This window comes from Nelumbo nucifera, chromosome 1 (assembly GCF_055504915.1).
Source record: "Nelumbo nucifera cultivar China Antique chromosome 1, China Antique-T2T, whole genome shotgun sequence".
Taxonomy (NCBI): Eukaryota; Viridiplantae; Streptophyta; class Magnoliopsida; order Proteales; family Nelumbonaceae; genus Nelumbo; species Nelumbo nucifera.
In genome coordinates this window covers 119,289,377-119,313,787 of record NC_142649.1, presented here as the reverse complement: position 1 = coordinate 119,313,787, position 24,411 = coordinate 119,289,377, and the positions used below count along the sequence as shown (strand labels likewise).

At 35.8% G+C, this 24,411-nt stretch overlaps 2 protein-coding genes and 1 long non-coding RNA gene across 6 annotated transcripts; 1 reads left to right on the top strand and 2 right to left on the bottom strand.

Moving 5' to 3' along the window:
- Window positions 1–321: 321 nt before the first annotated feature.
- Window positions 322–4,132, bottom strand: LOC148803744 (uncharacterized). Of its 4 annotated transcripts, none has more exons than XR_016082354.1 (5): window positions 3,920–4,132; window positions 3,170–3,372; window positions 1,005–1,150; window positions 823–927; window positions 322–725 (listed from the first exon to the last, which is right to left on the bottom strand). It is a non-coding gene; the product is annotated as an uncharacterized LOC148803744 (long non-coding RNA). The 4 variants fall into 4 exon arrangements; XR_016082357.1 differs by having other exon boundaries at window positions 823–924; XR_016082358.1 differs by having other exon boundaries at window positions 1,032–1,150.
- Window positions 4,133–10,800: 6,668 nt separating this feature from the next.
- On the top strand, window positions 10,801–17,992 carry LOC104601719 (SUMO-conjugating enzyme SCE1-like). The gene is made up of 5 exons (XM_010265152.3): window positions 10,801–11,081; window positions 11,208–11,291; window positions 17,243–17,395; window positions 17,489–17,602; window positions 17,723–17,992. The coding sequence occupies exons 1-5, from the start codon at window positions 11,013–11,015 to the stop codon at window positions 17,783–17,785; spliced, it is 483 nt and encodes a 160-aa protein (XP_010263454.1). The 5' UTR covers window positions 10,801–11,012; the 3' UTR covers window positions 17,786–17,992.
- Window positions 17,993–21,899: 3,907 nt separating this feature from the next.
- On the bottom strand, window positions 21,900–23,774 carry LOC104601720 (putative UDP-glucosyl transferase 73B6). Its single transcript, XM_010265153.3, has one exon. It carries the CDS (start codon window positions 23,585–23,587, stop codon window positions 22,097–22,099), a length of 1,491 nt encoding a protein of 496 aa, XP_010263455.1. The 5' UTR covers window positions 23,588–23,774; the 3' UTR covers window positions 21,900–22,096.
- Window positions 23,775–24,411: the final 637 nt, after the last annotated feature.

Genomic DNA, 24,411 nt, shown 5'->3' with positions numbered 1-24,411 from the left:
CACTTAGTGGGTTCTCTATTTGCCCTGTTACACTTTTCTTTGGTGAAACCAAAGAAATATGGCAGTCCAAAAATCTTTGCATGCAAGGTATTGGTATGGCTAAAAACATGTTGAATAGGATAAGATGACCAAAGATGTTCTATATCTTGAAAAGAAACTCCCTTGGAAACGAAATTTAATTTTGATAGATGATGTTTTGTTATCAGCACATTCTCTCGTGTAAACACAATTCTTTACATGAAATGTCATGGATACCAAATTCCTCATGTGGTTAGGTTTAGAAGTGGAACTATTACACTAAAAAGTTCTATTGTGATTTCACAATTGTTGAGAGTAAGGCACTTGTCACAGAAACTTGTAGTAGAAGTCCAGTGAAAATGTTAAATTTAGAGAAAATAATATTTTTTTATCAATAATGATCATAAACTGATTTTATTAATGTTAAGCAAAACCCCTGCAGGGAACAGAAAATAGAACAAGTTTGAATGGAAACAGAAACTCAGCTAAGGCATTAGTTGATCTAGGGATCTACCTGAACGAGCGGTTAAAGAGGGCCTCTAGAGCATTAGCTTCTCTAAGAGCAAACATGAGGGACCAAGTATCTTTTGCTGTATAGTTCAGTCCACCAGGGTGGAGCTAAGATTTCTAGGAGTAGACTGAATCCTGCCCGTAGATTGATGTCAAAATTGTTCAACCTCTTGTTTTATCTTCTCTTGTGGTTGAACCTACAATAATTTCATAACCAATTAGCAAACAACACAATCACATGATAAGCTATAATACAAGAGGACAGGATGACTGGAGGTTAAAATTAGAGTCAACCTTCTGTGCCTTGATAAATTGTATTTCATCTTGCAATTGCTTTGTAGCTGCTTAATCACTCCTTTGTTTTTGCTTTAAAACCTCAACTTGACTTTCTTCTTTCTTCTTGAGATCCAAAATGTCAAGTATATAAATTGTCAGCTGTTTCAAAATTTTGAACAAGATCATGATAACATACTCACCAGTTTTTCAGGAGCTTGAATTATCACCTGGGTCTCGAGTGCTTTTAGTTTATGGGCATGAATGTCATTTTGTGTATTCTGTTTTTGTCCATCAGAAGTAGCAGCAAGGCTTTCTACTTCAGCTAGCAACCAGAGTCCCTCTCTTCCTGTAGTTGTATACCAAGTAAATAAGCAGACATGACATTTTTCGTGTGAAAAATCAAGCATAAAGAGGCTTGAACTCTAATTTTTGTCAATTTCTCCAGAGAATCTTGGAGAAAACCTTTTAAAAAATAGGTGGTCATGCTTCTGTAGAGACTAGTGGTCGCATTTTCCAGGTTGTAAGAGTTTATTTTATTTCAAATTTTACAAGCTAGGAAGTTCATTTTTAGTACATAACAATTGTTCCTTGATGCAAGTTAAGTTTCTTCATATTTATATTTATACTACTTTAAAAAGAACGAATAGTCTCAAGAACATTTCTGGAATTTTTTGAGGACAAAATTTACCCCTCAATATTTAAATTTATTGATGAAAAATGAGGGCAATTAGGGTAATTTATTACTGATATTAAATGAATTGAAAAGAGGTAGTTTTAAGATATTTAATTCATTCAATTCCCTCTTATTAAATCCAACATTTAAGGTATTAACTTGCATTCACCTTCACTTAATCATATATTTAAGGTATTTTTGTTTCTTCTCATCATTAAGTTCTATTAATTAAATTCATACATATTAAACTAATAATTTCAATAACATAAAAACTTATACTTTAAAATCTACATAGAAAATATAGTATTTTAGTCTAAGTGGTAAGAAATTAAACCATTTGGGTCAAATAGGCCAATCCATGTTGTCATAATTAAATAATAAAATTTAATAATAAATAAAATGTAAAAAGTTATTGAAATTAAAAAAATTGGAAACATTTTTAACATCATATATTCAACATATTAAACAATAATAAGTATGAAAAATAATAAATGTTTTTATTAATGATGGAAATGGATTGTAAAATTTAAAACCAATTGGAAATAAAACTATTTTCCTATTCTCTCTCATTAAATCTCATATCTAAGGTATATTCTCTCATTAAATCCTATATTTAAGATATATTTTTCTTACCATTAAATTCTACTAGTTAAATATAAAATATTAATTTTAATAGTATAAAAATATATATAAATAATAAGTAAATAAAATATATAATACAAAAAAAAATTGGTCATATCTTTAACATTGTATATTCATTATACTAAACAAAAAAATAAGCATGAAATGTAAGAAGGATTTTTATTAACGATGAAAATGGAATGTCAAATTTAAAATCAACAGAGAAATAAAATGATGTCATAGTCAAATAATAAAATTTTTAAAATAGAAAATACAAAGAATCACTAAAATAAAAAATAGAGAATATTTTGGGCACATATCTAATGTTATATAAAAAATAAAATATTGGGTACATCTCTAATATCATGCATTCATTATATTGCACAAAAATTAGCATTATACATAAGATATAATTTTATCAATGATGGAAATGCAATACAAAAGTTAATGTTAAACTAGAAATCAAACTATTTTTCTTTTTGAGTGGTGGGTTAGTACTTTAGGTCAAATAGATTAATCGGTGATATATTTGTTAAATAATAAATATTTTAAAAATAAAAAAAAAAATACAAGTAATCAAAAGAATATATAAAAAATTATATATTAATTGTGTCAAACAAAAATCAAGTGTGATAAGTAATTATTTATATAATATAGATGAAATATATAATTTAAAACTGATTAGAAAGCAAAGCTATTTTATTATGTAAATGGTGGGTCAAAGATCCAACTTTTCAAAGAAACTCATGATGTCATAATTGAATACTAAATATTTAAACAAAAAGATAGAACACAAAAAATGAAAAAGTATAGAATTTTGTGGAAAACATTTGGGAACATTTTGAATGTTGTATATTCGTTATATTAAATAAAAATAAATGTTAAAAAATATTTTTATTTATGCTAAAAATGAAATACAAAATTTAATAATAACAACAACAATAATAATAAGGGCTTTTTACAAAAAATAATAAAGTTGGTTCAATCGACAAAATCAAATATGTTTACAAACAAATTACAAAAACACTGAGCGGGGAAAAAGTTAACTTTTATGGACCAAATTACCCTCACCAATTCTGATTTTTCTCTCATCCTATTTCTTCTTCTTCCCCATCATCACTATCAAGCATGGTAACCATTGAATCTGTTCGGTGGTTGCCCCTTCTTTTCTCTCCCCTTCTTCTTCTTCTTCTTCTCCTCTATAGCAAAACTGCCACTAGAATCTTGAACTAGCGCCTTGACTCCACCAAATTCCTGAATCTTGTGTCCCTCCTCTAAACAACACCAACAGTGACAAGAACACATTAGAATCAATTCTTGATGGTAAATGATCGAGTTACTAGGGAGATAAAAAAATTCGATAGTTGTTGCTCATTTGGGTTGTAGCGACAAGCATAACTGAGGAAGCTGGAGAACAAGGAGGTGTTAATAATGAATGGGCGACTGTGTTATTACAGGATAAAGGAAAAGGTGGGAAATTAAAAAAAAAAATCACAAGGGACCAATGGAAAATGAGCCAGAGAGAAGAACTAATGGGGGTTGGTTTCTAGCGTCGCTATTGATTCGAATTGCAGGGAAGACGAGAGATAGAGTAGGGCAATGAGGGGACTGGTTCGGATGATGCAGGGAGAGAGATAAAGAGAGAGGGAGGGAGAGAGAGAGATTGGTGGTGGCTAAGTTTGGATTTGCAGCATTGCAACGACAGTAGTGACAGAGCATCGTTGTTGGCTGTTGGCTTGAGTTATAACAGCAGGCGGATATAGAGGAAGGGAGAGAGAGAGAGAGAAAGAGAGAATATGAGAAGATGAGAAGAAGACTTACCCTGCCAAGTTCTGTATCTGAGTGTCGGGAGGAGGAAGACGATGAACAAAAACTTCTAGGCTTGAGTTATAACAGCAGGCGGATATAGTGGTGGGAAGGGGCAAAATGGTCCATGACACCATGCCTCTCCTTGTTAGCTTACCCTAACCCTGCGTTCTCCTTGACTCTCTCCTCTCCCCCTTCCCACCACTCTCAATTTGCCATCTCAACACCCCTAGCTCCTCCCACTCTCAACCACCTTCCTCATTAACTCTTCCTCCTTTCCTCTTCTCAACCTCTCCCCATGTGGCCATGTGGCACCACTCCTCTTTACTAGAGTCCCACTCATAATTCCCCTATATTCTCTCCTCCACTTCCCACAAAAGAAGGCATTGGTTTTAGAAACCGAATCCCCTTTTGTGGAATTTTATCTTATTTATTCTCAATTTCCATATTCAATTTGAATTTTTTTCTATTAAAAGATGAAAAATGTTTCGTAATATCCATCTCCTATGGTGTGTTTGGTTCTGAGAAACGGATGGGAAAGGAAGCATATTTGAAGAATATTCTTTTTTTCGTGTGTTTATTTTAAATGAAAACATGGGAAAGGAAAGCAAACACCAAGGACGGGGTTCCCAAAAATCAGTAATCGGGGTCACACTAATTTGGTGAGACCCCGTTGAGAAAGGAAAAAAGGCAAGAAAATTGTGTATGTATGTATGTATGTATGTATGTATGTATGTATGTATGTATGTATGTATGTATGTATGTATTTAATATTTGTTACTTAGTTATGACATCATAGATTGACCCATTTGACACAAAATGTTAGATCATTGGCCTACCTACCATCTAGATATGGAAATGGTTTCATTTTCAAACTGGTTTTAAATTTTGCATTTCATTTATATCATCGGAGAAGTACGGATACACCTGATGCAGAATTCTGAATTCCAGCCCCCCTATAAACTACATCCTGCCCGTGAATTTGGCATCAATTCACGGTCAAGATGCATTCCCCCTGTACTATGGGCCTATAAAATTCTGATCTGGGCTGATTGGTCATTCTCCCTTTATATCATTGATAAAATAATTATTATTTATCATACTTATTTTTGTTTACATTATTAATATATAATATTATATATGTGCCTAAAATTGTTTCATATTTTTTGTACTATTATATTTAAAAAAATTATTTTAAAATATACATCATGGGCTAACCTATTTGACATGAAAGGTTGAACCACTAACCCACCCCTAGATAGGAAGACGGTTTAATTTTCCATCGGTGTTAAGTTGTATATTTGATGTCCATCATTAATAAAATTATGCCTATTTTATATAGTTATTTTTTAATATGACAAATATATAATAATAGAAATGTGTCAATTTTTTTCAAAATTTTATTTTTTTCTATACTTTTGTATTTATTATATTTTTAAATTTGTATTATATGGTTGAAGTACTTACCCATGACTTAGATGGAAAATATGATTTTATTTCTAGGTTTATTTTAAAAATATAAAATTTCATTCTATTAATAAGTATTGTGTATGGATTTATTAGTGGAATTTAATGATGATAAACAAAAGTATTTTTTATATTTCTAAATTTGTATTATTTATTTATGACATCATAAAATTATCCATTTGACCCAAATGGTTGAACTATTTACCCATCACCTAGATGAAAAATATGTTTTCATTTCTATGTTTATTTTAAAAATATAAAATTTCGTTCTATTAATAATTATTGTGTATGGATTTATTAGTGGAATTTAATGATGATAAACAAAAGTATAAATGTTGGATTCAATGAGAGAGAATGTGATTTATTTAATGACTTAAATGTGAGACTTAACGAGAGGTAATTGAATGTACTTAATGGTATTCTTTTAATTACATTAACCGCCCTTTTAATGGAGATGAACTAAATTCAAAAAGAGGGGTATTTCAGTAAAGAAAATTTTCAGAAGCCAATACCTCCTCATTCACACTTCTATAAGTACTAGTATTTGTTCACGTGCTTTGCACATGACAAATTTTATAATGATGATAGTGTATAATATGCTTTTAAAATTTTTATAATTTTTAAAATTTTTGTGTATAAAATTATTCTTATTTGTCACACTTATTATAGTTTATTAATATAGAGATATACCTAGATGTTTTCTATATAATGTATATATTTTTTGTATACTTTTGTGTTTTATCTTTTTAAAATAAAATTTTATTATTTAATTATAACTTCACAAGTTAATACATTTGATCTGAAGTGTTGAATTGATCTACCATCAAATAAGAAAATAATTTCACCAGTTAGTTAATTTTGATTTTTGAATTTTATTTATATCATCAATAAAAAGTTAAAAACAATTATTGTTTATCATGTCTAACTTTTAATATGATTAATATAAATATTAGATATGTGTCCAAATGTTTTCTATTAAGTTTCTATTTTTTTCATGGATTAGCCCACTTGACTTAGATGGCTGAATTGCTTACTCACCACCATGATGGAAAAATAGTTCCATTTTGGGATAAATTAAAAAAAAACATGTATTTATATCGTTAAAAGCATTGCATGTAAATCTAATTGACAAAATTTATATTTTTTTATTTTGTGAAAATAATATCTTAAATATAGGATTCAATAAAGGAATAGGAGTTAATAATACAACTTAATGAGATGGAATTTAATGAGAAGAAATTTAGTTTGAATTACATTTTGTGCCCTCACAATCACACAGGAATTAAAATAAAAAATAAGGGTATTCTAATACAAAAGCTCCACACCATTATTCACACTTTTAATAATAGTATAAAAGCATTAAATGAAGATGTAAAATAAAAATTTTGACTTGTATTGTTTTCCAATTCTAAGTTTAGAGAGGGGCATTTGTGGTCCAATAAAAATTTCAAAAATCAAAGACACCTATTCACACTTATCCAAATAATATATATATATATATGTATATAGATGTATATATATGTTATTTGGATTTGGGCTTTATGTAACTATGGTGTCAGATTTCTAATTTGACATAAAATGAGGTTTAGGATCAAAATGATACTGATCGGACGATTAGAATCAGTTTCAGCTTTGGGTCTTAAGATGAAGGGGTAATTAGTGCTGGATTTAGATTTTTGGGCTCTCCCTACCTATAGTTTTAGATTTATGATTTGATGCGAAATGAGGTTCAGTATCAAAATAACTCCAACCGAATGATTGAAATCGGTTCCGACTTCGGGTCTTAAGATGAAGGAGTAGACGGTGTTGGATTCGGATGATTTTGGTGTCATTGGATTTGGATTTTTGGGGTCCATGTGCATATGGTCTTGGATTTATGATTTGATGTGAAATGAAGTTTAAGATCAAAATGACTTCAATCAGATGATTGAAATCGGTTCTTGCTTCGAGTCTTAGGATGAAGGGGTGAATAATGTCAGATTCGGGTGATCTTAGTGTAGCTGGATTTGGATTTTTGGGATCTGTACCTATGATTTTGGATTTCTGATTTGACGTGAAATGAGGTTTAGGGTGAAAATGACTCTGATCGAACGATTGGAATCAAATCTGGCTTCAGGTCTTAAGATGAAGAGGTAAATGGTGTCGGATTTCAGTGATATGGGTGTCGTTGGATTTGGATTTTTAGGCTCTATGTATTTATGGTGTCAAATTTCTGATTTGACATAAACTGAGGTTCAGGATCAAAATGATTTCAATTGGACGACCAAAATTGATTTTGGCTTCGTGTCTTAGGATGAAAGGGTAAACGGGGTGATCTTGGTGCCGTTGGATTTGGATTTATGGGATATACATATCTATGTTTTAGGATTTCTGATTTGACATAGAATGAGGTTTAGGATCAAAATGCCTTCGATCGGATAATTGGATTCGATTCCAGTTTCGGGTCTTAAGATGAAGGGGTAAACAGTGTCAGAAGGTCAACCTTGCAATGATTTTATTAAGTTTTGTCCTCTCTCTTTGATTTTAAAATCCTATATGGATATAGTCTGTTCCATGTGAGTTGTAAGGGGGAATTTTTTTTGTAAGAACAAAACTAATAATCTTCAATCAATCTATTTCTCTCTCAAAACTCATAAACACCTTTAATAGAGGTTGTAGAACTAAAATAACAAGCTTCATTCTATTATTCACTCCAAGTGTCCAAATTACAAAAGGTAATAGGTACAGACATCCGCTGCTTTGCACCTAATCATTTGTAGTTGCCAATTGCAGCGACAACACGTTCGAGACAATGTGGCTTGAAGCTGAAGGCAAAGCGGTTGGTGGGTCGGTACTTTGTGCCAGTGTTGGAGAAGTGTAGAGATGAAGCATTGCCATGTTTTCCTGAGTAGGGAGGAGGTTCTCTCTCTAGGAGGGTTAGTAGCTGTATTAGAGTTTAGGGTGTAAAAACTGATTAAGTGTTTCTTCCTAGCTTCATATGCTAAAGCGACCAGCCTCAATTAATTATATCAATTATAAAGAAAAAAGTAACGCCAACTATATTTATTAATTGGCTATTTTTTAGACAAAATCAAAAGCCAATTATATTCATTCTTTAATCATGCCAATTAATGTGCAACATTTTATTAAATTATAGTTACATGTATGCCCTCCAAAAACCTGAAGATATAGGGATAAAGCTATCCAATAAAAATTCGAGAAGCCAAGATGCCTCTATTTGCACTTTTATAGATATTATAGATAATATATATATATATATATATATGTATATATATAATTTTAGAGTGGGTTCATTGACCAACTCGAGAACCTAACATAAATATTGGAAAAGTACTTTTGATGTGAAAACAAAAATGTTTGTGACGCTGAAATGGACCCTCGATAGATAAGATCAAATCAGAAATAATCTTTGTCTCATAGTCTAGGCCCAAGCCCAACCCAAGTGCATCAAATTACAGTGCGTCTAGGCTTGGGTTGAGAAGATCGGGTTTGACCTTAGGCTTGAGCCTTAAACCCAAATTCTAGGGTTAGGCTCGGGTTAACGATAAACCCGTCCCAACCCACCTGACTTGCACCCCTATGTGAATTCCAATACCTCAATCTCATTCGCTACCAACTAATAGTGGCTCAATTGGTAGCCTGATAGGTTATGGCCTTATGGACCCTGGGGATGGGTTGTCGGCTGCCCCCATTGTGTGAAATAAATGGGTTTGACTATAATAGCAAAAAGATATGATATCATAAAAACTCATAGCCATCAACTGGCATAATAAAAGAGATGACCAAACAGGTGCTACCAATCAAAATTCACGGGGTGTCAAACCTCTTTTGAGTTTCGTATTATGTCTTTTGCTATCATAAACCTCCCCCAAAGTTTGGTAATTGCAATCACCTCACCTGAGCTTTTATGACATAGTTGCAAGTAAATCCTCTATGTTATAATCCTCTAACGAGGCACAAAAATGTCCAAGATACCAATGCAGTTACTATTGAGCATGGTTTTTAAAGAAAAAAAAAACAATACAAGTATTATGAACAACAAAAAAAGAGAGATTTTAAAGTTATAGCCTTACCTTTGAGTGATTGATAATTTGATATGAAGAGCAAATTTGAAAAATAAATCATTTTTGGAGAAGAGATTACAAAGGTTTGGTGTAGCGATTGATATGAGGAAAAAATTTGGAAATTAAGCATTTTGATAATAATAACTGCATAGGTATTTTGGACATTTTATGCCCGTTGTTGGAGGATTCTGACCATCTACTTGTAACTGCGTTAAAACATTAAAGGGAGGTGATGCAATTGCCAAACTTCAGGGGAGGTTTCAGCAATGATCAGAAACTTGAGAAAGGTTTTAGCAATTTACCCAATAAATAAATAAATAAATCCTTAGCTGAGTTGCACTTAAACCCATTACACAATTACCAAAACAGCTCGGCTCATGGCAAATTCTCCCATATAATTTCTCAATAATGATGCTCACTCCAACCCATTAACATAAAATCCTCTCTGTGATATTTATTCTGTCCGTCTGCAATTGCCTCCATTTTTTTTTTCACATTACGAGCTTAGGAAGATAACTTATCTTGGGGCCTTGTGGGGGAAATTATTCATCAATGAAGAAAAAAAAGCATTTGAACAAAGTTTAGTAATCCAATAAAGTGCTAAGCCCATGTCATGCCGCGCCCCATTTCTTTTGGGAAATATGAGAAGGGAAACTACTTTATGCTGAGCCGAAAAGAAAAGGAAAGCAATGTAGGGTCCAAGATAAAACTTTCTATATCAAATAATGTCATACCCATTGTATTAATAAGGAATCCATTTTTTTTTTTTTTTATATTTTTGCTTTTTAAATGCTTTTATTATTAAAAAAAAAAGAAAATTTGAAATCAAAAGTAGAAAAGAAGAAACTTTACGCCTTTAAGCTAGAGGTTGTTGAAAAAAATGCCACCAACCAAGACTGGATAGTATACGCGAGACGGGATCTATTACTTACACAACGCACCTCACAAGAACCGCACAGCTTCATCCCACCGTGTTTTATTATTCATGGGAGATGTTCCCAATACATAATAATAGGATGGGGACATGAGGTCAGTGTGAGATGCGTTAAGTGAGATTGAATCCTTGTGGGCGTTAATTTGGGTGGAATCCACACGAATTCGCGAAAAGGAAAAGATTCGCTCTTGTATCTCGTACTTCGGGCGGCACGGGATTCGTTTGTGCTTTGATTCCAGAAACCGTAAAGCCGTACAAGGAACACTAACCGTTCATCTGGTGTGGGACCAGATAGTTGCGTGATTCTCACGCTCAAGATGCAGTTGACTTTTAATCAGAGGAAATTGTAAAATTATTGTTTTTCGTTTTAAAAAAATATATGAAAACATGGAATATAGTTGTATATGTTTCCACGCTCATGAGTCATGACTGGTGGTATCTTGTAATTTCCCCACGGAGGAAATAATAAAGAGGTAAAGAGGGTGGTGGCTGGGCTACCGGCTAGTGGCAGAATCACAAGACGAGTGGTTTGGTCTCAGGAGACGCAGAGGTTTTCCCATTTCATCCCTCCTATCACGAAAAAAACAAAGAGAACACAGAGAAGTGCAAAGAGAGACTGCGAGAGTGACAAGAAGACAACAACATGTCGGGAGGTATTGCTCGTGGACGTCTCGCCGAGGAGCGAAAAGCCTGGCGTAAGAATCATCCTCATGTCCGTACATCTCTCTCGTCGAGGACTTTGGTTCTTTTTTATTTTGCTTTCCCTCTCTGCTTCATTTGCCTTGTTGATTTTATTTAACTTTTTTTCTTTTTTTTTTGTTTATGAATTTCTTTCTAGGGTTTCGTTGCTAAGCCAGAGACTCTGCCAGATGGTTCTGTTAATTTGATGGTGTGGAACTGTACAATCCCTGGTAAGCCTGGGGTAAGTCGTCTTCTTCCTCTGTGAACCTTTCATCTGGAATTCTTGTTTTCCTCTCTCTTTATCTTCGATTATGTGGTTTCATTTTTTAGTCATTTTTTACTTGTTTTCCAATTATTGTTGTGTTGTTTCTAATGTTAATCAATATGTTTTAGTACCTCACAATGATCAGTTGACTGTGATCATTATCGGAGTTTACTTTTTGCGCGTGACTCTCCCTCTCTCTTTGGTAGTGGTGATGGACCATAACCTAATTTTGGATCATTGGATGTTTAGGGTTTAAATCGAACACTATACAATGTTTTATTAAATATTCTACTCGTATTGGGGGTTCTATAAACTAAATGTTAACAGTATAGTTGGGGCCTTCTGTTTTTATTATTGTCGTCTATAATGTCATGGTAACTAAACTTTACATATGTCTGCACTTATGTAAATTGTAGACGCCCATGTTTCTATGCATATTGTTGGTAGTACTATGTGCATATGTGTTTGTGTGCATGTTGACTACCTTTACTCCTTGATCCTAGGAAATCAACTGTGGTCACCCAATCTTGTTGGAGTACAAATTTGTCAGTACTGACTTCAATGTAGTGAGTAATAGTTTTTCTCTGACATGGAATTGTTTTCTGTGTCTCTTTGTGGTTGGGTAGTGCAAGGAATCACTATCTCCTCGGTAAGGAGATGAATTCCTGTGAACCTGGCATTAGAAGCTACTTTCAGAAGCATTATTTTTATATTCTTCTCTAGATGCAGAAAAATGCCTTTTTTATCATGTCCATTGCCTTGTCTACATTCCATATGATGTTTAAATTGATCTTCAAATAATATATTTTATAATTTTGTTATATTAGAAAACTGACCCGATTTCAGCAATAAAAATAGCAAAGGAGATCATCATCATTATCATCATTTAAGCCTTATCCCAACTATATGCAGTTGGCTACATGAATCCTGTTTCACTTTACCATTCCAAACACAATTCAGTATCCATGACCATAAGAGTTTGGCAGAAGTTTTATCCCAGCTACCAACCTGATACAATCCTCCTCCTTTATCTGGGATTTGGACCGGTGGTGTAAGACAAGCTCACACTGGTAGGGTTAAAAGACAACAAAGAAGCTTATTTTGTTATTTTGGAAGAGTATAGAAACTGAAGGGGAAGTAGTGGTTAGTTATAGGAAGGGCATTGTGTGGAGACTGGAGAGTCTACATTGTAAGTTATATTTAGATAACTTGCACTTGTGGTATGTTTGTACTGATTTCTAAGGTTCCATATTGGCTTGTAATTAGTGGCAAAATTTAGAGCTATTTCACTGTTGTAATTTGAGTAACATGCTGCTAATTATTGACTTTTGGGGTTTGAAGGCACTTTTAGGAGCCCTTGGCATGGGGTACTTTTGAGCTGAAACCGAGCCATTGGTTCAGAGTCTTAGGCTGGTGTTTCCATTAGATGTAGATCACCTTGAACTGGAAGGTGGTTCTCAACTTATTATTAGAATGGCTTTGACAGGCAGCAAATGCACCTTGGGACTCATTGTCATCTCATTAGAAAGGGTACATATTATCTGTTATCTATGGTGAACTTCTCTTTGGTTGGATGCAAACATTGGGCCACTATCTTCTGCAGGTGAGCTGCTGAGGGAGGAGTTGGAGGATTGTTTTGTTGGGACCCTGCCCAAGGGATACTTGTTTCTTTTGATTTCCCCCTGTTTCCTTCTGTTTGGTTGCTCCATTGGTTAATCTGTATGTAGGTGCCTCAGGTGAGGCCTTCCATCTTCATGCTCTTCCAATCCCCTCATTAGTGGGGTAGGATATCATTTTCATTATTTTAATGCTTTCCTTTTGTTTATCATCAATTAAAAAGAATAAGATCAGATGTAAGACAAGTGACGTATATGATTTTTCTTTGAAAGAAATCGATGTTCAGAGTGATCTATGAGAATCAAGAATTGACCCATCAAGTGTGTGCATCCAATTTGTTTAACATTAGTTGTCTATCCTCTCTCTTTTGTTATGCCAACTTTGGAAGACTCTTGAGTCTCACTAAAATAATGGTTGGAAGTTGGAATAGTATGTGATTGTACACTTGGGAGATCAATTGCTGACTAACAATATATATGGGGAAGCCAATTATTTCTCAGTACCTCATTTGAGGTATATGGTGCTTAGATTGTGGCAGTCAAAAAACATGTCTAGAAAATAGTGTAGCAGAAATGTGAATGTTGAGATGGATGAATGGGAAAACTAGAAAGGATATGATCAGGAATAAACATATTTATAGGAACTAAGGAGTGGCCCAAGTAGATAATAAAATGAGGGAAGGTTTATTAAGATGGTTTAGTCACATTAGAGGAGACCATCTACAGCACTAGTGAGAAGAAGTGAGCTGAAGGGTCTAGAAGAAATAGGCACATGACAAAATGAAATGAGTTGGAGTAGTGAGAAATGATTTTGAAGGCCTATAATTTAACAATGGATATGACACTAAGTGGAATGGAGAAGTGGGGTTCACATAGGTTGCTGGATATTTTCAAGGAAGGAGACTTTCATAATCATTTTCTGGTATAGGGTTAACACCATTATGTTTACAATGACAAATAAGGATTAGATAAGACCATTCTGACTGTCAAAATCATGTATGTGTGTGTAATATTTATTAGTCTGTAATAATTTCATTAGATAATAAGGGCTGTGTTTCATGTTTGTACTGTTTAGGATGAGCCAATGTGAAAGACAAAGTGATGCAAATACATTTCAAAAGGTTAGTTGTAAATCTTTGGGTCTAATCAAAGGAAGAAGGTTTCAGTACCACAGTATTAGGATTTAGGAAACTGAAAAGTGATCCATATGTCAGCAACTTAGTAAGATGTTTCGCTGTGTTGGCTTTGTGTGCGTTGCTGGTGTTGCCAAATTAGAAGTCTAGTAGTTTTCCTCAAAAATTGGCAGAAATGGACAGTTATTAGAGCAGTTGGGGGAAGTCCTTATTTTACAGACAAGTTTAGGAAAAAGGAAAAGGAAGAGATAACCTAGAGCTTTAATGGTGAAGCAAGGATTAAAATATTGATACGATACGTCCATCTTGGTGCATCCAGATACGCATGGATACACCAATACAAAGGCATTTTTAAACATTTAAACTTTAAAATACTTGGTTGGAACCCTCTAATGATTGTTAAATAAAAACGTAATAGGAAAAAAAAGAATAGTGAGAATTGGTTATGTCAATGCACACCGATATGCAACTTAGAGTATCAGGTGTATTGATATTTTAATCCTTGTAGTGAAGCTTTAGTGGCGTGAATTTCCAGGAGAGAGGAGATTAAGATCAGTTATGGATGGTGAATAATGTTTAACATTCATCAAAAACATTGAGTATAAATTCGTAAATTGTAACAGATTAGCACTCTAATTTAAATTGGTCATACTACTTGAAAGGTTAATAGAGAACATCTTTTTTCGGGCCATTTTGTAAATTTTGGGTAGGGAATTCTTTAAAGATTTCAAAGGGTTGTAATGAGCTATGGGTTTTGTAATGAGATGAACATAAATTCTCTGTTTGTACTTCTATGTTTTTATTAATAAAATTTCTGTTATTCATAAAAAATCAACTGTTTACAAAGGGCCTTCAACATGTACCATCTGCACATGGTACTCAGTTGCTTCTGTCCAATGTCAGACCTCTCCATATGAGGCTAGGAACCATTACACATTTCTCTGCTGCTGCTATCCATGTTATGAAAACCACCTTTGGGACTGGAGATTTTATCCTTGCATTAGGAAATGTACCTGTTTGTAGGGGAGTTCATCTTTTTAAAGAAAGACCATACTGAGTCAACCCTAATTTATCCCATGACTGCATTCTTCTATCTTGGTGTGAGAATGGATTCACTTTTCATCCCATGACTGACATGGTCTCACTTTTCTGCAGCTGTTCAGTCATGGGTTCAACTTCTCATCATTCAAATCCCTTCTAATCTGTAGAGTCCAAATGGCTTCATTATTTTGTAACCCATAGAAGTCAGCCACTGATTCCTCTGTGTCTCTGGCAGCCATAAACAAATGTGAACTTTTCCATGAGTGGACGATCATTACACCAAGGATCTTTCCAAAAGCTCATCCTCGAGCCATCCCTAATTCTATACTTGTTCACTTCAACATATTGTTGGTATGACTTTTCAATTCCTTTCCAAACCATGCATTCAAAAGATAAGCTATCCAATTCCAGGTACCAATTCAAGATTCCTAGTTGCCATACCTAGCAATTATGACTCACCTCTATGGACTCCCTGTATCCTCATTGAACATTCAAAACCATTTGCCAAGTGGCAGTATCAACTGTCTTCAATGGGTTCAGCCATAGACCACCATTTTGGCTTTTTCCTTGGTATGCACACCTTATTCCAATTAACCATGACCAGATGGAAGTTGAACTACCCTGTCCACCCCTTATGAAAGATAGTAGGGATAAGATTCCTTTTTTTTTTTTTTTAAATGTAAAAGCTTGTAATAAGATTCTTTTTAACCCTGTCTGGCTTTTTGATTATGCTGTGTTGTCTGGGAGCCCCCTCTTCTTATGGGGGCTTCCATTGTAATTTCTGGGATTGTTCCCCTTTTTGGCATTGCAATTATACATATCTTACCTTTAAAAGAGTTTCTTTTTAACTATTTTGACTCTTTAGGCTAATTAAACTTGTTCCAACTTCCAATCGAATTGCCATTTTTTTTTGGTAAAAGAATGCTACAAAAGTTCGTCTTGATTTATTTTGTTTTTTGTTCAGCAGTTGGTCTTGATTTTTTTCCCTCAAAAAGAAAAGGATAATTTTTTCTATGGTTTCTTTCTCCCCTTTTCCATGCCAGCATCGGGTGCAGTTTTGTGAAGGGATGCATTCTCTTCTTTTGGTGGGAGGAAGGTATGAGAACATGGTAAAGATACTTATTATATGTATTAGAGAACAGAGAGAGCCCTGGGGGGGGGGACATGCATTCTCCAAGTGTAGTTTCCAAAACATAGATTTGTGAAAGTTATGTGAATCTGTAGGATCTACTTGGTACCACAGTTTTCATAACCGACACAGTTTGGGTGGGGCTGTTGACAACTTCAATATTTTTCCCAAGTTCTAAGGCAAGACTGGTCTATTTCTTGGTTCAACTCAGCCAACATTAGTTGTTTTGACTTCTTGGTTTGACCAATTTCTTGTGGATTCTGTCCCCAAGATAAACCTACCTTGGGTTCATGGTCTACTAATTTAACCTTCTCTGCTGCTCATGGTTTATAATTGTTTTTTAGATATTTCTTTTAGGAGGGAGACCTGCATTATGTTGATGCTAGGTCTAGCTTGTCAGTCAGATGGGGTACATGGATGAGCGTGATAGATTACACGAAATTGTAGAAGTTACAAATTTTGTTATAGATGTTGTAGATCTGGGAGCACAATATAAATAGTTCTATTCTCCTTTGTCCAACGAGAATAGAATAACAGAAACATTAACCTATTCTATGAGGATGATGGACCTTATTCTTCTATTAGTTTACTTCCACTAATGTAATGATTTTGCTGCTTGTCTCCTGAACAAATATTTGGGTTTAATAGAGTCTGCTCTCTTAGTCTCTTATATACAAATGTCAGCAATTTACCTACTTGTTTCCACTAGTAATATTGTTGCTCCAGTTCTATTTCTTTTCTCCATTGATCTGGAACATTTCCTTTAATTATTCTTTCATATGAAGCGTATACACTAAAGCAGTAGAACATGCTTGAGATATTTAGTGGATATATTTGTCACTTGATATCTCTTCAATTTCCTACTTGTGAAATTACTGGAAACATCTTCCTTTTCTTTTTACATATAAAAAAAGAAAATACCTTTTCATTTCTTTTCATTAATTCCTGTAACTATAATTTTGATTTGGTTCTGACTTCTGAGGGCCATCAACAACTTCACCTGTGCAGACTGACTGGGAGGGTGGCTACTTCCCGATTACACTCCATTTCAGTGAAGACTACCCTAGTAAACCACCAAAGTGCAAGTTCCCTCAAGGTTTCTTTCACCCCAATGTCTACCCTTCGGGAACTGTGTGCCTATCAATTCTCAATGAAGACAGTGTAAGTAACCAAAACCATACAATATTAATTATGATTGCTGATTATATAGTACCAGTCGGTTGGCTACTTTGAACATCTTTGTATTATGTGTAGGGGTGGAGACCAGCTATCACAGTGAAGCAAATTCTTGTGGGCATACAGGATTTGCTGGACCAGCCAAACCCCGCAGATCCTGCACAAACAGATGGATATCAACTGTTCATTCAGGTATGTTGCCACCAATAAACGAGGGTTCTTACCAGTTGTGTCAATTTTCACCGGAAGCAGCACAAGTGTGCTGCTCCTGTTTCTAATTGGCAAGTGACAATGTGATACTAATTTTTGCAGGAACCAGCTGAGTATAAGAGAAGGGTCCGACAGCAGGCGAAGCAATATCCGCCTCTTGTCTAATGTTGCTGCTGAACTATGCTGGTTAAAGATAATTGGTACATTTGTTGGTCTCTCTTATGTATTTAAAGATTGCATAATATACGCTTTTTTGGGGTATGTGAAACGCTTATGGTAGTGGACAAACTTTATTGACAATAGATGAACTTAACAAAGAAAAAGGGAAAAAGGATGCTTCATTGCTATTAATTTTAGTAGAGTTCTCATGTCCTTGCAATGGTTATTATGGTTTGTGAACTCTCCTTTCACCTGATGGATGTATATGTGGTCTGGCTGTGTAGTAGTGTTATTATGGTTTGTGTTCTGATGGACAGACTAATGTTATAAGATTCCCATAAATAAAAGGCAATGATTAGTTGAAAGTAAATTGATTGTGAACTTAAATAGCCCTATATTTGATTTTTTTACCCTTTTAAAATTTTAAAAGCCACGGAATTTTGAGGCCCCGTTTGGTTCACGGGAATAGGGGTCTGGAATCGGAATCGGAATGGGTTATTCTGATTCCAACTGTTTGGTTGGGCGGAACCGGAATTCCATTCCTATTTCTTCTGGAATGGCATTCCCCCATTTGAGGGAATGGCTATTCCTTGCCCCTCCCTTGGGAATGAAATTCTATTTCTGCTGATTTTAATTCTTATTCTTATTTCTGTCTGAACCAAAAGATTATGGGAATGGACCATTCCAATTCCGGTTTTTGAGGATTTTGATTCCAATTCCGATTACAAACCAAACAGACCCTGAAGTTATGGGGTGTCGTCAAAACTCAAAAGAACGCTCGTTTGAAGATTTGCCTTGGAATTAGGTTGGCTTTAACCTGCAATTTAGAGCAGATCAGTCCTTCCTGCCCATGCAGTTTAGGTTAGATTTATACATCTAGGCAAATTTGGTTTCCTCTCATGATGGCAGAAGTATGATGGAGATGCGTCCCAAGTTTAAACAATGTGTTAATGTTCAAGTCTTCTAACTTCTAGGAACCGAAACCATCAACTAGTCGAAATTGCAAGGTGCTATAATCAAGGGCGTCTTTGCTAACCTGAATGATTTTGCTTTTATCAATTTATAATAAAACTTAACTGTTCAAAACGGGAAAATCTTATTCCCCAATCGCATGATATCGAACTCATTTGGAACTTAAAAGCATCTCTCTATACAGATATTCTTCCCGACATATGTGGGATCCAGGTGAGTAGAATCCGTCCAAGCTGAACTAGACGGTGATGCTATTTTAGGTGATTTTTACTATACTTTTTGAGATTGGATGAAAGTTTGAAACTTAATCTGCTTTTCGAAATAGACTTTGGAGTTTGGACATCTTTCTTCACTTATGTTTGTTTTCCAGACTTCAGACTTGCTTGGATATCTGTTACCTTTTTCTTTTCTTTGGCTCTAAGGTTTTCTACCTAGAGGTGTAAATTGGGCTGTGCTTCTCTCTTGGGATATTTCGGGGGATCGGCCCGAAACGGTTCATTGTCTGAGCCTGAACAGGTCTGTGCTATGCCGTGGGATGAGACTTGGGCTAGGCTGGGCTGCGGATCAGGTTAAGCCCGTGTTTTTTTTTTTTTTAAATGACAAAATAATAAAAATATTAACATAAAAAAGATCTTAAAATTTTATTTTTTATGAATTTTTTTCGGCTCATGGACTTGAAACCCCAGGCTTGGCATGGCCCACAATCTATTGTGTTGGGCCACGTATGGCACGGCCCAATTTACACCTATCCCTACCTTTCCTCACCCAAGCTTCAAATCGAACACAGCCGAATTGATTAAATGCAAGCTTATTAACATTGACAAATGTTTCAAACTTTCTACTGGGAATCTATGCTAGGGGATGTTTAAGGCTTATTTCTACAAAGCTGGAAGTGTTTCAAGCCATTATATAAAAGGATAGAAGTTTAAGTAAATTTTCTTTCAGTTCTTATTAAAAGGTGATGTTGCAGAGTATTTATGCAAATGAGGTCATTTTAAAGCTTGAATTTGGGGCCTGGTGGGTGTGGGTGTGTTATGACTTATGACTTACGAGTGGTTGGTTCATGGTTGACCCTTTGTATGGTTTAATGCTGATGCAGATATACTGACCTCTGTCCTTATGAAACTGCCTTATAAGAATTAGTAAAATAAATTGATTTTCACATTTTTCCAGTGGGCCTCTCATGCAAAAGCATAATCCAGATTGGAGAGTGAAATTGGGGGAACATTCTGGTTTAAGAATCGGCGTGATTTAAATAGAGGATATATTTTTGTGTTTTTGATTTTTGAATGATTTTAATACCTAATAATCCTAGAAAATAAAACGTCCCAGAAATCAGAATCATTCTTGTGTTCTCCAATTCACTTTTTGTAGGTGCTCTTTGCAACATATCTCTTGTATTGCAATATTCATGAAATGGCACCTATAAAACCGTCCAGGTTGGCTACCCTCATATTATCAATGCAAATGATAAGGGGCTACACACAGCGGGGGGGTAGCACATCCCCAAATGTCAGCACAAGAAATACACTTTAAGGAGAAGGGCAAAGAAGCAAGAGAAGAAAGGTTGAAATGAGCACAATTAACACCATCCATCAGCAACCCGATTCCCTTTCCGATAGATGTGCCCGTATTCAATATCGCCATCCATCCTCTTGATCAAAGACTTACAGCCTTCAATGATCCTTCTTAGTTTCCATGGAGGGTCCATTTGGTTCTTCAAACTATCAATAACCAACTTTGAATCACCCTCAATGATGATGGAGTCTCCGTTGAAATTGAGAACGAGATTGTGAGCTTCCCAGGCAGCCCACGCTTCAGCTAGATTAATAGTCATAACTCCTATTCCAAAGGCTTTGAAATCCAAAATCTAGCTAAGGTGGTTTCTGACCACACAAGCAGTGGTGTATCAGTTGTTAATGCAAGAAGCATCAAAGTTTATTTTGATAACATCCTCTTTTAGATTTACCCACTTGACAGGGATGATCTATTTACTAGGTCCAATCATTGAGTCTCAATCAAAACTTGAAATTGATTCCATAAAAGAGTTTTTAGCTCTCTCAATGATTATGGGAGGGGGAATTGCTTTATTATTGAAAGTCTTGTTATTTCGGTCCTTCCAAATATGCCACGCATTAAAACAACAATTTTTTCTTTCACAAATGGACTCTTAGGACACTCAACATTACCATTCAAAGAAGTCCACCATTCAATCACCAAATTGCTGTTCTCCGAAGGATCCGGAATAGTATCTCTCGTGATGAGCCATATTTGTCTAGTAAAATGGCACTTAAGGAAAATATGAACAAAATCCTCTTCATCCACCAAAACCCACAACAGCCGTCAATATCAAAACCTCTTTTTCTAAGAACTACCCTAGAAGGAAGTTTGTTGTCGAGCAAGAAGTATGAAAAGACTTTAATCTTGGGAACAATTTTTAGACTCCAAACCTTATTGGTTTCCTTTATCACCCTAGTAGGGTTACCATGCATCGAGCAAGCCTCATCATATGCCGATTTGATTGAAAAGCTTCCATTTGGGTTAGGCCTCCATACTAGCCTATCCTCATGATCACCCAAAGGAATGAAAATAGTTTTAATTTTTTTCCCACGCACTTAAAAGGCATCAGGTTCTTAATCAAGTCATCCTTCGAAATTCTGGTATCGTGATTGATGACATCATTAGCACGGAGGTCTAAATTATTGATTTATGTTTTATTAACCAAATTGATAAGGGGAGCCTCATCTCACTACTTATCAAACCAGAATTTTGTGTCATTGCTTTTGCCAATAATCATTCTTATACCTCTCTTAATCGAATCATGGGAATCAAGAATATCTTAGCTTAGTTTCCCAAAAGTTTTTTCTCCAAGGTATTTGTTATATTCTTCAGGCCAAGTCCACCCCAATGCTTAAAAGGGCATACCCGGTTTCAATTAATGAGATGGAGCTGTTTCTTTTCTTTGATATTTGTGCGTAAGAAATCCCTTGCTTTTTTATCGAGATCCTGAATAACACTATTCGGAAATTTAAAAGACCTCTCCGAGGCAACATGCTGTCCATATAATGACACTGTCAACCCATCTGCTGCTGCTGGTGGTGGGTGCTGAATCCACCACCAGAAAAGCGACAAATATGAAAAGCTATGATAAAGCAAAGAAAGAGATATCGATTACAGAGGAGGAAGTACACAAGTTTTTCGTATCAAGGCGTTTCTTTGCGTTGAGACTTGAGATAACTAGGAAAATGCGATCCTAAGTATCCTTAAAAAAAAAAAGGAAAAGGAAAAAGAAAAAGAAAAAGAAGAAACCACGATCGACAGTGTATTAGGCAGTAGCTAGGGACATCAAAGATCAAACTTGTCACCCATATCTCGATGCAGCTTTAACTCGTTAATCAGAGATGTGAAATCGGTATCAGAAGATCCATTCTGGTCAATAGCCCTTTTCGCCATCTCTTTGAGCTCCTTTACTCGACCTTTCATCTGCGCTGCTTCATCTCCACCGTCCATCAACCGAGTCACCGCTTTCTTTATCTCCTCCCTCTTCACTAGATGTTCTCTTTTTCCCAACCATGAATTCCAATGCTGGACACCCACCGGGACTCCTATCCTCAGCACCTGGGTTACAAGCTTCTCATTGTAGAACTGCTCCGCAGTAACGGGCCAAGTTATCAGGGGCACCCCCACGCACACGCTTTCCAGTAAGGAATTCCAGCCGCAGTGAGTGACGAACCCTCCGATGGCGTGATGCTGAAGAATCAAAACCTGAGGTGCCCATCCCCTTATTATCAGTCCCTTGCTTCCAACCCTATCCTCGAACCCTTGAGGCAACCATGGCTCCACTTCTGCCACAGACCCTGCAGACGTCTCATCCTTCCTCACCACCCAAATAAATGCATGGCCAGAAGCTTCGAGACCCATTGCAATCTCCACTAGTTGATCAGTACTGAAGCTAGGCCCACTCCCGAAACACACGTAGAGAACCGAATCGGGCTCCTTTGAGTCGAGCCAAGTCAAGCACTCATTTTCATCGATTGAGGCTGTGTTTCCCCTCCGACTCTGAGCCGCCTTACCTATTTTTTCCCTGTTGTAAAGTGAAAGCGGTCCTATATGCCATGCCCTCCTTCCCATGACTTTCCTGTAGTGTTCTGCGTAAGCTGGCTCCAACTCGTAGAAGCTGTTCATCACGACGCCGTAGCTCTTTACCTCGGCCTCCTTTATTTGCTCCATAGCCCTTGTGAAGTCGTTCTGGATTTTCATGTGATCAGGCAACTGTGACTTGGTCATCTCTATGGGGTCTGGAAGACCCGGCACGACAAAGGTCTCTGTTTCCGATGAAACGTTGTTGTGGGGTGCATAACGGCTGATGCTATCAGGGACGCAGGAAGAGAAGAAGCAGCTACCGTGAAAGACCAGCCTTGGAATTCCAAGTTTGCCGGCGAAATCAGTGGTCCAAGGGAAGAACATGTCTGCAACAATACAATCGGGGTGGTGTTCTTCAAGGAGCTTCTGGAACGGTTGTTGAAGCATGTTTAGAGCTTTGAAGAAGTTGGAACTCAGTTCAGGCGTGGTTATGGAATTAACATTTTCGCATCCTTCTGGTAACCCTGCCTCTTTGGTAGGGAATGGGATTGAGTGAATATCGATTTCAATACCCAACTCTCTATCACGATCGACGGTCTTGGAAAGAAGGATGGCGTTCAAGGGGGTGGTGACGATGGTGACCTTCACCCCACGCAGCGCGAATTGTCTAGCCATGTCCATAAAAGGGATCATATGGCCATGAGCCATAAAAGGGAAGAGGAAGACATGAAGTTGACGATCTTCTGGACCCATGAAAGTTTTTGGAGGATCCACTCAACTTTTCTCCGGAACTGATCGGTCGGAGCAAAAACTTTTACAGAGGTTGAGAATGGAGACACTAGAGTAGATTCTAGAAAAACGATTGTTTTTACATATAAATCATATATATACAAATGATAATGCGGTCTAATTTGTTGCGTTGGCTCATCTGTTGTAGCTTCATACATAATCTCTTACGTCATGGTTCTCATCAGAGATGCTTATCTTTTCGTTTCAGACTTTCAGTCAGGATTTGCTGTGATTCCCTTGTCGTATATTATGTCCTTGCCCTGTTGATACTGCAGTTTTCTAACCAGAAGTTGAACCCTTCAAACGGTGAAGGAATCTTTCCATTGCCCAGTACATGTCTGAACTCAAAATTTACGTTGATTGCAATTTGACACTGTCATTAATTATGTGGATCCCACAATTATTTGACATTATCTAGTCCAATATTGGACTACTTGTCTTGATTTAACACTAGCAGTCCGTGTACGAGAGGAAAGTTAAATGTCGCTTCACCGCCTTGTGTCATTTTCGGTTCCAATTAATTTCCATTTGAGAATTAAATCCAATTATGCTATTAAGGGATATTGTAATGAGATAAAAAGAGTGATGTCTGGCTAAGATGCGAATATGTTGTGAGAAGATGAAGATGAGAGATGAGAGGTTATGACAAAGTTGGAATTTAAGGCTGCATTCGGCATTTCAGGATTTTTCTGTTTCTTAGTTAAAAATACACCTATATAAGCATTAAATCTATAGTTGGTTTGAAGAAAAAGTAGGGAAAGAAAAGGAAAAGTAAAGAAATCATTATA